The 13,788-nt window shown below is 49.7% G+C and overlaps 1 protein-coding gene across 2 annotated transcripts; it reads right to left on the bottom strand.

The window, feature by feature from the left end:
* Window positions 1-3,036: 3,036 nt before the first annotated feature.
* Window positions 3,037-10,688, bottom strand: LOC117718764 (keratin, type II cuticular Hb5). 2 transcript variants are annotated; one of them, XM_034516635.2, is made up of 9 exons: window positions 10,269-10,688; window positions 7,561-7,769; window positions 7,011-7,071; window positions 6,784-6,879; window positions 6,023-6,187; window positions 5,680-5,805; window positions 5,070-5,290; window positions 4,307-4,338; window positions 3,037-3,908 (listed from the first exon to the last, which is right to left on the bottom strand). In XM_034516635.2, exons 1-9 carry the CDS (start codon window positions 10,686-10,688, stop codon window positions 3,715-3,717), a joined length of 1,524 nt encoding a protein of 507 aa, XP_034372526.1. In that variant the 3' UTR covers window positions 3,037-3,714. The 2 variants fall into 2 exon arrangements, with proteins under 2 accessions (XP_034372526.1, XP_076768245.1); XM_076912130.1 differs by having other exon boundaries at window positions 3,037-3,901; window positions 4,303-4,338.
* Between the last annotated feature and the right edge of the window lie 3,100 nt (window positions 10,689-13,788).

Genomic DNA, 13,788 nt, shown 5'->3' on the forward strand with positions numbered 1-13,788 from the left:
TTGGTGACAATGGCTGTGGTGGTAGCACTTACATTGGTGGAGCAGGGTTTGTACTCAGTTTGTGCTTTGAGATTACATTTGTGTTTAATGTCTGCACTCCTCCACTGTGCTGCCTCTTCCCCTCTCTGTTCCCTGGTTTCTCTCCTTTCTCCACCACTGTCATTCACTCTAATGAAACCATGGGGCACACTGGGGCTGCCTTGGAATGGGAGGACTGAGAAGGAATTTCCAGGTGCACCCAGGTATACAGGCATAAATTTTTTCCAACATACTTTTAGTAAGGGTTCAACCTCTCCTCTAGCCCACCACGAAGCAGTAGTGGAAGAAAAAAGTAATTAGGATATGGGGGGACGTGGACCTGTTAGAAATAGTTCTTTGGGGGTGAGCTCAATCCTTTTTTGTCAGCAGTTCAGTTTCATAGCGAACACCTAACAGGACTCAGAAGCTGCAGACCAGTCCTCTAGGCAGGCAGACACCAGGCACGAACCAGCAGCTGTAGTCCAATCCTGAAGAAACTGCATGACTCACCAACTGGCCTGAGGTGAGGCCTCAGAAGTGGCAAGAAGCTGCAGGAACTTCACAGAAAGTTCTTTGGTGAGCTTCTCTTGGGTATAACCATTAGCGGAGCTCAACAACACTATGTAAGGCGAACCAATACAAGCAAGCTTGTTAGTGAAGAATAGTGAGGCAGAGCAAACCAAACCAATGCTCTATCTCCCATTGTCCGAGGGGTCATATTTATACTTCATCAGAGTCCTTTTACATGTTTTTTATCTCCAAACATCCTTTCACCTGTGTCTGCTTCAGGAAAACATTCTTTCCCATGTCTGCTTTAACAACACACTCTTTCACCTGTGTGCCCCAGCAAACCATCATTTGACATAACTGACTTTCCAACAAACCAGAAGTTTCCTCTTCACAGGTGTCAGCTGGATGAATGGCCTTTCTCACAGTGGGTCCTTCCAGGCAGGTCCCCACATGGAAGAAAGCAGAACTGAGTGCTGTTGACTTACTTGCAATACTGTTCAATGAGCAAACACTTTACAGGGTCACTTTGCAATGGCCACATGCAGAGAGCAGCAGGGACGTGAATGGCCCCGATAGGGTGCTGTCCTCAGTGGGTCATCTCACTGCGGGCTCACCCTACAGTCCCTGGGCAGTGTGGGGGAATTTGTGTTATTCACTGTTTGTCTCAGGAGCAATAAGATGAGGTTGTATTTCCTGAAGTAGGAGATGGTGAAGGACAGTGGAGTTGGAGAAGGAACCATGCTGGGGGTGTTTATTCGAATGAGGAAGCAGACGGGCTGAGGGCTAGGTGGGAAAGACTGGCTGCTTTAGACAGGGAAGGAATAGATAGCCAAACCAAGCTTATGGTGATTTCAGAAGAGCTGCAATCCATGCTTTCAAAACCCCTTGGGAACTTTATGTCTGGGGAGAACACAGAACACTTAAACAAGAATTAACTGCAGAGGTCTGACTTCTCTGATGAAGATATTAGCTTAGTTTGTGATTGTGATGGTTTGTATATGCTTGGCCCAGGGAGTGGCACTATTAGGAGGTGTGGTCCTGTTGGAGTAGGTGTGGCCTTGTTGGAGTAGGCTTGTCACTGTGGGTGTGGGTTATAAGACCCTCACCCTAGCTGCCTGGAAGTCAGTCTTCCACTAGCAGCCTTCAGCTCCTCCTGCACCATGCCTGCCTGGACGCTGCCGTGTTCCTTCCTTGATGATAATGGACTAAACCTCTGTACCTGTAAGCCAGCCCCAATTAAATACTGTCTTTATAAAGAGCTGCCTTGGTCATGGTGTCTGTTCACAGCAGTAAAACCTGAACTAAGACAGTGATGTTTCAAAGAAGAAGCAAGCAGACCATCCTTGTTGCGTAGGCTGCTTGTTTTTCTAGCTTTTCCTTAATCTGTCAATTTTAGAGACCTGGACTCCTTTAAAGTATTTTTTTCCTAGAGGGCAATTGAGACAGTAAACTGCTTGCTGTGCAAGCACAGGAACCCCATAAAACAGTTAGGTTTGGTTATGGATGACTGTAACCCTAATGCAGGCTGAGGAGACACCCAGCCCAAGAGCTCATGTGAACCAGTCTAGTCAATCAGCTAGTGCCAAGTTCAGAGAGACCCTGTCTTAAAAGATAAGGTGAAGAGTAAGCAAGGACACTTTCCATCCTCCCCTGTGCATATACACATGTATGCAGGCTTAAAAATTTCAGGATAGACAAGAAAGGAAAGGCTGTGGGTTTAATGGTGTTATCTTGGCATGTCAAGTTGACAAGGGATCAGTTGTGCTGGCTACTTTTATGTCAACTTGACACAAAATAGAGTCATCAGAGAGGAGGGAGCCTTAAGTGAGAAAATGCCTCCATAGCAAGCCTTAAGGTAATTTTTAAAATTAGTGATTGATGAGGAGGGACCAGCCCACTGTGGGTGGTGCCATCCCTGGGCTAGTGGTCCTGGGCTCTATCAGAAAGCAGGCTGAGCAAGCCATGGGGACCAAGCCAGTAAGCAGCATGCCTCCATGGCCTCTGCATCAGCTCCTGCTTCTAGGTTCCTGCCCTGCTTGAGTTCCTGTCCTGATTTCCTTTGCTGATGAACAGAGATATGGAAGTGCAAGCCAAATAACCTCTTTTACCGATAGGTTGGTTTGGTAATGTTTCACCACAGCAATAGGAAGCTTAACCAGGACAACAGGACAGTTTTTTCCCGCAGAGGAAGATACAAGAGGGGAAGCTGGATCTGTGTCCAAGTCAGCATGGACCGAGGAGGACAAGTGGCTCTGGGAATGGGCAGGAAAAGGAAGAGTCACAGGAGTGAGTGGAGGTGTGACCTATGGTACTGGCTTTTCAAATGCTAGTTACCAGTTTGTGGCTGACCTAAGACTGGTAGGCTGGTGCAGGCAAACAAGTGCAGGGAGGAATGTCGCTGACACAAAACAACACACATCTTTGCATCATAGCAGTATTTATTGAAACACAGATGGGGTCAACCCAGAAGGCAAGGGACCCACAGACAGAAGTGGTCATAGTCCCCATCCCACCAGCTCTCCCTTGGACAGATCCCTGCACAGAGGCAGGGGAGGCCTGAGCAAGTATGGGGTCTTTGAAATGTGCAAAGACTTCTTGAACAGCAAGACCTGTTCAAAGCCCCCTAACTAGGGGCTGTATGTAGTAGGCCTCCCCAGAGAGCAGACTATTTTCTGGGAGGTAACCCAAGAAGTGTGGTTAGAGCAGGTTGCCCCAAGGAAGGCAGTAAGCTAGGGAGGTTAGCAAACCCAACCAATGATAGGCAGGTGCTTGCTGCCCCTGTACATAGGGCCAGAAGTAGAAGCTGCTTGGAAGGGTTCTCTCTGGTTCTTGTTTTTTGGAGGGCATGGCTAGGTGGTTAGGATCATGCCTTAACCCAAGGCCATGCTTTATTGTCCAGTCACCATGGTGACTGGTAGTATCCCGGAGAGCTTGGTGAATAATACAAATCATTTACAAGTATTTGAAGACAGGTTGGGGTTAATGGAAGGGTTGAGAATGACCTTCTAAAGTGAAGCCAGAGAAGAACTGGGAGACAACTCCCTAAAAGGAGACAGTAGAGAGCATGGCCCTGAACTCTTTCCTCTCACAGGAACATCTGGAAGATTCTGGAAGCAAGCACACATTTTCCATTCACACACCACTCCACTCTGGGGCAGACAGGTGGCTCATTTGGAGGTCCTGGCACTAAGCAAAGCGCACTGAGCGGCTGCTCCCACAGGTGAAGCTGGAGGCACGGGGCTGGCAAGGAGAGCAGGAGTCAGGGGCCATCACTGTGATGCTGCCCCCAGTGGCAGAGGGTCCAGAGGCAATCTGGCGCCCTGGAGTTGTGCCATATGTGAGGCCCCCACATGTGACTCCTCCACGGGAGCTGCTGACACCTGTGGGAAGAGGAACAGAGAGGGATGAGGGGCTTGCTGGGGTGTCACCCACCCATCAGAAGTCCCTGAGGGCTTCACATACAGGGCCTGCCTTCTCCCCAAGAGGTCAGTGGTGAACATGACAGGTTCTGTTCTTTCAGTCTCACAGCACATCTGGAGAGCTGTGAGGATCCCTAGACCCATCTCCCTGAACTGCAGTTCCTGGTGACCACCAGTAAGAGGCACTCAACTTTTTGGATACCTTTTCCCACTCCCAGTAGTCCTTAAAGAAGAGCCTGGAGAAGAGGAGAGACTGAGGAAGTTGGGGAACATTGGAGGTTCAGTGGGGTAGCCCTGTGATTAACTTTGACCATCCCCAAAGCCATTTTTCTAGGTTTGCATTTCTACCAGATACTTACAGACATTCACAGAGCCCACACCCTCGCATAGCCTAAGGGGAAAGAAAGTGCCATTAGTTTCAAGCAGTGAGCTGGATTCCTTGAGATAGTTGCCTGAGGACAGATAGGGTCAGTTTTTGTTCTAGGTAGACTCTATCTCCTGAAAGGCAAGAAGGGCTTTCCCAAATCCTCATCAAATATTGACTTTCTTTCTTTGATCCCATGGAGACTGTCACTCTTGGTTTTAGAGCAGCAGTGAGTGGAATTGTGACTTTCACACACTGCCTACAATCAGAGTGCCTGCATCTGCTGAATGCCAGTAGTGCTTGCAGCAAGAATTAGATAGAGCTGGATGTATACAGGGTACATCATCCTTATTATACATAAGTTTAATCTCAAAGGAAGCTATAAAGGGACTTTAGAAGCCCAGGACCCAGTGTTGAATCCCAGCTCTGTAGCTTAGTAACTTTGTGTCCATGGGAAAGGTGCTGGCCGTTGAGCCAATCTGCCTGTTTTTGGATAGGAAAAATGGTACTTACCTGACAGGATGGAGGATTAAAAATGGGCACTTGACATAGAGCATATGATATGTAATAGGTAGCCATTAGTATTGAAGCCTAGCCTGGAGTGAGGTGGTCAGAGCTGTGTGTCACACTTGGGACAAGACAGTTCACTGGGAGGACCAGGGTCATCTCCTTCCATCCAAGGACTGACAGGTCCTAGCCAGCTTGCATGTTCAAGACAGTTTGGCCCCTCAAATGAATTCCCACAAGGTTCTTCTCACCTGTGCTCCTCGCCCTCCAGCAGGCGCCTGTAGGTGGCGATCTCGATGTCCAGCCCCAGCTTGGAGTTCATCACCTCCTGATACTCCTTGAGCAGGCAGGCCATGTCCTGCTTGGCCTTCTGCAGGGCAGCCTCCAGTTCAGCCAGCTTGCAGCGGGCATCAGTGAGGGCGGCCTCTCCCTGCTGCTCTGCCTCAGCCACAGCAGCTTCCAGCTTGGCACGCTGTGGGGTTAAGTGGGAGCTTCTTGTTAGAACAAGATATGGATAGAGTGGGGGCCCAGCTGGCCTCCTCCCAGTGTATAGAGCAGGAGAAGAGAGAGGCCCAGAGAGGGTCTATGGAAGGTAGTTAGCTGTGCCGGCAATTCAAGGAAGAGATGGGGGTGGGGCATTTTAGCATCTCACTTTGCTGGTGGGCAATAGCTGTTGGACATCAATGAATGTGTCACACCAGCATAAGGGTTGTAAGAGATAGGGAAAACCTTGCCTTTACTCTAGGGCCCCGCTACCTCTCATGCTTAGTTTGAGCCATGCCATTTTATTCTAGTGAGTCAAGAGCCTGGTGATGTTGCCTGCCTCTGCTTATCGCTTGTCTGAATCTGCCTTCGACCTACCTGGCACTTAGCATTCTCAATCTCGGCCGTCAGCCTCTGGATGATGCGGTTCAGCTCGTTCATCTCCTCCTTCGTGCGGCGCAGCGTCTCCCCGTGCCGGATCACTGTGGCCTTCATCTCCTCACACTGGTGATTGGAGACGGGGGACAGATGTTTATGAAGCACACTGGGTGAATTGTCCCCTCGGCATAACACCAATGAGATGAACGAGTGTGCAGCTCACACAACATTTCCACATAGCAGTGCTAGCTAGCCACCCCAACCTGGAATCAGTTAGCTGGTTCCCTACCAGTCCTGAGGGAACCTTGCATGGCTCCCACAGCCATTTCTAGGAGGCAATCACCTTTGTGCGGTACCAGGATTCAGCCTCTGCCCGGCTGCGGCTTGCAACATCATCGTACTGAGCTTTGATCTCAGCCACGACACAGTCCATGTTCAGGTCCCGGCTGTTGTCCATCTTGACGATGACAGAGGTGTCTGAGATGTGAGCTTGCAGAACACGGACCTCCTGTGGAGTGAACAGTAAGAACATGATACTTGGTGTCTTTTCTAGGCTTGGTGCCTCCTTCCTGTGGACAGTGTTGATTCTCTGGTGGAGCTCTGGAGGAAGGTCTGTGATTCCTGCCCCTTCCTCCTTCATTCACGCACAGACACAATATAGAACAGCCAAGCCAGAAGTCCTAAACATCACCTGGGGCCAGCCTCTGACTTGAAAACAGGAGAAATATGGGAAAGGCCTAACCTGAAGACCCAGGCAAAGGATCTGGATTTGAATGCCAAACAGTATGTAGTCCACTGTGGATCTCCGTACATGGACTACCTTTCATATGCATCTATAGACTAGCATGCAAACACACTCCGACATGCAGAGATGCCCACGGGCACAGAAGCCAAATACATATACATGATTATTCTTATACATGTGAACACAGATGCCTGTAGCTCTGTATCCCAACATTCTACACCCTGGGTAGTGGGGCCTTTTCACATGGGTATGGGCGATAGTTTTATCTGTGTGGTATGTTGCTGTGCACTCTCGAACACAGGCTCCTGAACCTGGACTCCATCTCTGTGTGTCTCTGGCATGCAAGTGAGTGAGTCTACCTCTTCATAGAGACGCTTCAGGAAGCTTGACTCCTCCACCAAGGCCTCCACGTTGGCCTCCAGGTCTGATTTACGTAAGTAGGCACAGTCCACATCCTGATGGGGGACAGAGAGGAGGGAAGCACATGTGGAAGGGTCCAAGGGTAGGTGGTCTGACCAGCGTGGCGACTGTGCCTGGAAGTCACAAAGGTGGCTCCTCACTCCCTGCCCTGCAAGCGGACCCTTACCTTCTTTAGAACCACAAACTCGTTCTCTGCCGTAGCCCTCAGAGCCACCTCTTCTTCATACCTGCATGTGGAGAAAGGGATAGAACTCAGAGCTGGGACCTCAAATCCTGCTTCAGAGACTAGCCAAGTTCTTCCAGGGGTCATAAAAGGGACTAAACCTTTCCTGGTGTGACATTGTCTTTGTGTGATTTCTTTGTGCATTGCTTCTGGCTAGGTCTTGTCTTGACTTGTATTCTCAAGCCCTTTGACTCTGGGGTAGGTTCACCTCAAGTTTAAATCATTCTGGCATCCTAGTTCTAAAGAGTACTGTGCTGCGGTGAAGAGCCCTCAGCCCAGTGCCCAGAGCAGGAAGTCCAGCAAAAATGGAAAGACAGCAGTGAGATTCCCATGTGGACTCCTATCCTTATTTCCTGGAAGCCAACGCCTATACACTTGGTCCACTAGACACACTCTCCAAGGCCCAGGAAGTCCTGTAGGGATCCTACAGATGCTGTGGAAGAGGCTTCCCACCCACCGTCTCTCCTAGGGTCTTGTAGGCATGCACACTCACTTTTTCTTGTAGCCCTCCATGGCCTCCTGCACATGGTTGAGCTCGGCAGCCAGCCTCCCGCTGTCAGCCTCCACACACTCAGCCTCGCGCCTCAGTGCCTCGATGTAGCCTGCAAACAGGGGCTCCAGGTTGCTCTCACAGCAGCGCTGGTTCTGGTAGAACTGCCACTTGGTCTCCAGCAGCTTGTTCTGCTGCTCCAGGAAGCGCACCTGCCATTCAGGGCAAAGAGAGAGACATAGTGGGAGTTTAGAAAGTGTGTGTGTGTGTGTGTGTGTGTGTGTGTGTGTATGAAGGGTGTTTGTGTACATAGTATGTATGTGTGCAGTGTGTGTGCATGAAGGGTGTGCATGTATGTAGTGTGTGTAGTGTGGTGTGTGCATATATGGTGTGTGTATACATGAGATGTATATGTGTGGTGTTCACGTGTGTGTGTATGTGCATGAGGGGTGTGTGTGCATGTGGTGTGTATATGAGTGTAGTGTGGTGTGTGTGCATGAGGTGTGTGTGTGCATGAGGGGTGTGTGTGTGCACATTATGTGTAGGTGAGGGGGTGTGTGCATGTGGTATGTGTGTGTGTGCATGTGCAGTGTGTGTGTGGTGTGTGTGCATGTGATGTGTGTATGGTGCATGTGTGGTGTGCATGCATAGTTGTATGTGTGTATTTTTGGGTTTTGTTGTGTGTGTGGTGTGTATGTGTGTATTTTGATATATATGTTATGTGTGTTTTATTGGTGTGTGTGTGTGTGGTGTGTTATATGTGTGTGGCGTGCTTTGCTAGAGCTCTCTTCCATTTCATGTTTCACTTTGGCTCAAAGTCAAAGCCAAAGATCAGGCTGCAGCTCCAGCTCTGCGGTTGGAGATGGACAAGCTGTTGAACCTCTTGCTGGCATGCTCCTTGCTTCTGTGGTAATAGTGTTAAGCTATGAAGACTGAGCAGGTTCATACATGTAAAATGCTTAGAACAGTCCCTGACATGTAGCAAGGATAGCAAGTCAATAAAGCTACTCTAATTACCAGTGGTCCCCCAGTCATTCATTCTCAACAAACACATCTCCAGTACCATTGTGTGGTACCCAGGCCTGTGCTAAAACACCCCCTACACATGTGTGTACCCCATACCACACATGTGTACACATACAGCACACACATACACACAGACACACACATGCCACATACCATATATATATATATATACACACACACACTTCATGCATGCTCTGTCACACACACACCACATAACACCGAATACATATTTACCACATACACCACACATACATACCATACCACATACACACACCACATACCACAGCACAATACACACATTACACCATACCACATACATATGCTACATACATACACACCATGCCAAGCATAGCACACAGCACCACACACACAAACTCCACACACATAGACCACACACTCTCCATACATCTCTCTCTCTCTCTCTCTCTCTCTCTCTCTCTCTCTCTCTCTCTCACACACACACACACACACACACACACACACACACACATCCATGGCTGTCCATGTCCATGCCTAAAACCTTTATTTTTCTATGTTCATGTCTTCATCTGTTTCTGTGTTTTCTATATGTCTATTTCTGGTTTTATGTCTTTGTCTCTCTATTTCTAAGGTTTTTTGTGTCTTCACCTTTTTCTATGCTTTCGTCTGTGTCTATAGATTTGTGTCTGTGTATGTCTATGTCATTTTTCCGTGAAGCTCATTCATTTATCATGATTCTCTGTGTGGGGTGCAGGTGCTATTTCCTCCAGGTTATGGACAGGGAAGCAGACTCCTGAGGATGGGAGGACTGCCTCACACTCACTGGCAGAGTGATGGCCCCATCCACTGCCTTCACTGGTGCACAGCGTCTCTGCTGAGTGTCCCCAAGCTCCCTCAGCTCCATTTCTCAGTATAACATGGATATTAGGATCTACCCATGGGGTGATTTTGAGGACTTAGTAAGACAACTAAAGAAAAAGTATCAGGAATGTCACTCCTCTGGTCTCCAGTACCTGAAGTTGGACCCACTCTGCTAAAAGGTGGCTTTAAACTTCCTTCTCACAGTCGCCTGGGAGTCAGCTGCCAGCATTGATGGCTGCCCTGCCAGGCAGGCCGCCTCCCTAGACCTCTTCCACTGCCCTTGCCCTTGTTCAGCTGCCGTGTGCCCACTACTTACTGTCTTTGGAAAAGATAGTAACCATTGTCGTGTCTCGAATGCTTGCTACTGTCCTGTACTTTCCATAACTGCACCCCAGAATTCTTGAATAAACTCATGAGGCTAGACTTGCTATTCAGGGATATATCCTGTCTGGGTGACACACTACTGAGTGTCACAGCCAGCACACCGGGAGGCAGTGTGACCTGCACAGCTCCTTTCCACTTCCCATGCTGCCTAGACAGCACTGTGCCTTCTGTTTGTGTGGCCTTCCATTCTCCTAACCCTCAGCCCCCAATCAGCAGGGACACCCTTGCTTTTTATATTGTCTACACACACACACACACAACCATAGATTCAGTTTCTAGACTACATAGCGAATTTTCCAAGTATCAAAAGAAGGCAATGGATCCATCCATCTATATGGTCTGCATTTCTCCTCCTTGCCTGTCCCTAACCCGGTAGCCAGTTTGTCTCCTCAACAGACTGGGACCTTCCCAAGGAAGGTCAAGGCTGAGGTCTGCGCTGGACCATCACAGGCCACACCCACCTTGTCGATGAAGGCCGCGAACTTGCTGTTGAGACACTTGATCTGCTCTTTCTCCTCATGCTTCACGCACTGAGCATTGGGGTCGATCTCCAGGTTGAGGGGAGTGAGCAGGCTCTCATTGACAGAGACTGTGGTGATGCAGGGGGGGCTGGGCCCACAGACGCCTCCAGAGCGGTATCCAAAGCTGCGTCCACAGGAACCTGCTCGGAAGCCCCCAACAGCCATGCGGGGCCCACAGGGGCTTGGGTTACAGAGGCTTCGGCTGCTGAAGCCGGTCAATCCCCGGTAGCAAGACACTCCTCGGAAGGGAGCTGCGCTGATGCAGCAGCGGTTGCCAGTTTTGGGGGCCACAGCTGAGCAGGAGCTGAAGTTTCTGGTAACTCCACATCCTGGGCTGATCCTGTAGGAGCGACAGGACATGGTGTGAGCTGGACGGTGCCTACACGGCTGTGGGTTTGGTGCAGGTTGCAGAGTGTGAGACTTGGAATCCTTTGGGTCTCTCTGATCCTCTGCGGTCCTTTTATTGGTGGGGAGAGCTGGGGTTGGCTGTGTAAAAGCAGTGAAAAGCCATTTTATGTTGTTTATGGGCTTGGGGAGGTTGCCAGGAACTCCTTAGGGACTCATCTTAAAGGTGAGCTCAGAGGTGATTTGGGCCCCGTGAAGGATTGAAGATGTTATTACGGACACTGGGAAGCACTTTTCATCTTCAAAGCTCTTTACACACATTAAGTAATTAATTTTCACACAGTCTCTCTGAGATGGCCTCAACCCACACCTGGAGACAGATTTGAACTCCATAATAATCTGGAGGCGGCTAGGTTTGGGATACCAGTGGGGGCTGTAGAATCAAGAAAAGTCTGGAGTTACAGTTTAGGTGAGACCCAGATGTCTCTGCTCTGTCACCTGCCCCACACAGTCATATCCTCATGTCTGTCACTGTTCCTGGAGTAGCCTCACAGACTTGGCAGCTTGCCCTAAGGTAGTTCAGGACTAAGAGGGGTTGCTCTGACCATGTGTTCTTAAGGACAGAGGGCTGGAGAAGATGGTCCCTTGCAACCTTCTGGTTCCAGCCCAGAGAACTGTGGTCCAGAACCTGTCTTTCTCACTCAGCAAAAGTGCAAACCACTGAAGTTTCAGTGGCCACATAATGACCACTTGTGGGTAACAGAGAAACTTCTCTACAGCCACTTTCTTCCACTCGGCCAAAATAGAAGGGCGTACTCAACCTCGAGGTGGCCTGTGTTTGCACATCAGCTTGCCCTGGGTCCCATCCATTTGCTCCTTAAGAAGAAACGTGTCTTGTCAGTACCTATCCCTTCCAAGACTGCGAGCCATAGCAGTGAACCTGTTCGTAGGTTGTCCCAGAATTGTACCTCTGGAGATCTGGTTTGAGCCTGCTTTGTATGTACAGAGATGGGAGTGGATTTCTGTCTCCTGGGGATCAACGGGACCCATGGCCTTCTAATGTCTCTGTTACCTCTGTGTCCCTGGGCCACCTATTAGGATAATGATGCCATTCCTCTATTGTTAATGAAGCACAAACACCAACGATGTGGTCTCTGCCCCCGGGGAAGCTCTGCAGACACCTGAGGAATTAGGTCCTCAAGGAAGGACAGCTGGGGAGTTTGCTTAAGGAAGAACAGCTGGTGAACTTGCCTAGAAACAGATTCTTTTTTTCAGAACCAAATATTCCCACTTAAACATGCTTTGCTCTCTGTGTGTCCTGGCTCTGCCCTCACACTTATGGCCGGAAGCCTCAGGTCTTCATCTGGCATTACGTGGATAAACACCAATCCTATATCCCATTCTGATTCATCATGGGAAGTGGAGAGACTTTGATCACCCTAAGTGCTGGCCAGTTGGCCCTAAGGGAGATTCCAACAGTGGTCCCTCAGAAAGCAACAGGGGTTAGCAACCAGGGTAGTGGGGTCAAAGCTGAAGACTTAGTTCTGTTGGACCTTTTCTAGTCAGGTCATTGGAAGCTCTCACGTCTCTAAAGCCCTCCTCACTGCGTCCCATTTCCTTCCAGAGTCTGATTCTATTCTACCCCTCCTTGTTGGTGAAGGCAAGCAGCAAATACGTGAGACTGTGTTTGGGGAATCATAAAGGTCTGAGCAAGGGAAGGGCCTCCCATCGGAAACATCCCCACCCCAGCCATGTGGGCCTGTCCTGGCTCCACCCTTTGCACATTTGCAACTTCTTTACCCTTTCAAGGCTGTGTTTCATGTTTTCCCAGCCTGATTTCGCTCTTATAAAAACTTGGGGTGGAGCCTGGGGGTGGAGGGAGAGGCTGTTCTGGGGAAGCACAGGTGGTGACTCCTAGCTTGTGTGGAACCCTGCTGCCTGGGTTCTGGGTGTACTCCGGGGCTTTGACAGTAAACTCACTGGCTCTCTCTTGTGTAGGCCTGGAGCTTGTGTTGAAGTTGTGTGCATGGTAGCTGAGGATTGGCTGGAGGGTGTTTGAAAGCCCAGGTTAACTCTGGGAAGGCTCCACTCTCCTCTGTACTGGTTGCTTGAATAAGATTCATCTCCTGCTGTCCTTGGGGCTGCAGTCAGGCTTTGTCTCAAGGGACACATACACACACACACAAAGAGAGAGAGAGAGAAAGAGAGAGAGAAAGAGAGAGAGAGAGAGAGAGAGAGAGAGAGAGAGAGAGAGAGAGAGGAGAGAAAGAGAAGCGCCTCCCTGGCTTTCTCCTTACTAACACATATGCATGCTCCCCACCATCACCCAGAATCATCCTGGGTACTAAGTCAAGGGAAGCCATGGCTGTCCACTGTTTCAGTGCAGGACTCCTGGGCCTGGGCAAGCAGGGATGGAACAAGAGTATAGGGAACAAGCCATGCACGTGTGTCAGATTTCAAGTCTTGCAGTACATGGAAATGATGCCTGTCTCTGCCTTCAGGAAGTGTGCCTCCCCCGCCCCCCAATGCAACACTGAGCCCCAGTAACAAGCTGCTGGGGAGGCTGTCCCACAAAGCTCTAGTTGGCTTGGCTGGGTTAGAAATGGAGAGGGAGGCCAAGTCCTCAACGCTGATCCCTGTGGCACAGAACAAGTGTAAAACCAACAGGCCAGGTCAGTCTGGGACAGCTGTCCTGAAGGGCCCGGGATAGCTGTCCTGGTCAGGAGCTGTGAGGACATATGGGAACAGGTCTTCCCACTGCCCCTCCCACCTGTCACTGCCCACCTCTGTGCTGTAGTCTCTTTACTAGGCCCTTCTCTTTACTTCTGAGCCTTCTATGCAGTTACACCTGTGCCCGGAATGTTCCGGAACAGCTATCTCTTCCAGGAAGCTGTTGTGAACTACTCACAGGGAAGGAAGCTGTGATTTCCCTTCCTCTCTGTCTCATAAAATGCCTCTGTGGGGGTGTCCCAGGTCACTCAGATCATGTCCTTCTATAGCCTGTTACACTTGGTGCTGTCAGTCATTGTGCCTCCTGGTCCTGTTTCCTCCCACATCTTTTAAGACCCCACCCAGTGTTAGAACTTCCACTCAAGAGACCATGACTGTCTCTAAT

This window comes from Arvicanthis niloticus, chromosome 13 (assembly GCF_011762505.2).
Source record: "Arvicanthis niloticus isolate mArvNil1 chromosome 13, mArvNil1.pat.X, whole genome shotgun sequence".
Taxonomy (NCBI): Eukaryota; Metazoa; Chordata; class Mammalia; order Rodentia; family Muridae; genus Arvicanthis; species Arvicanthis niloticus.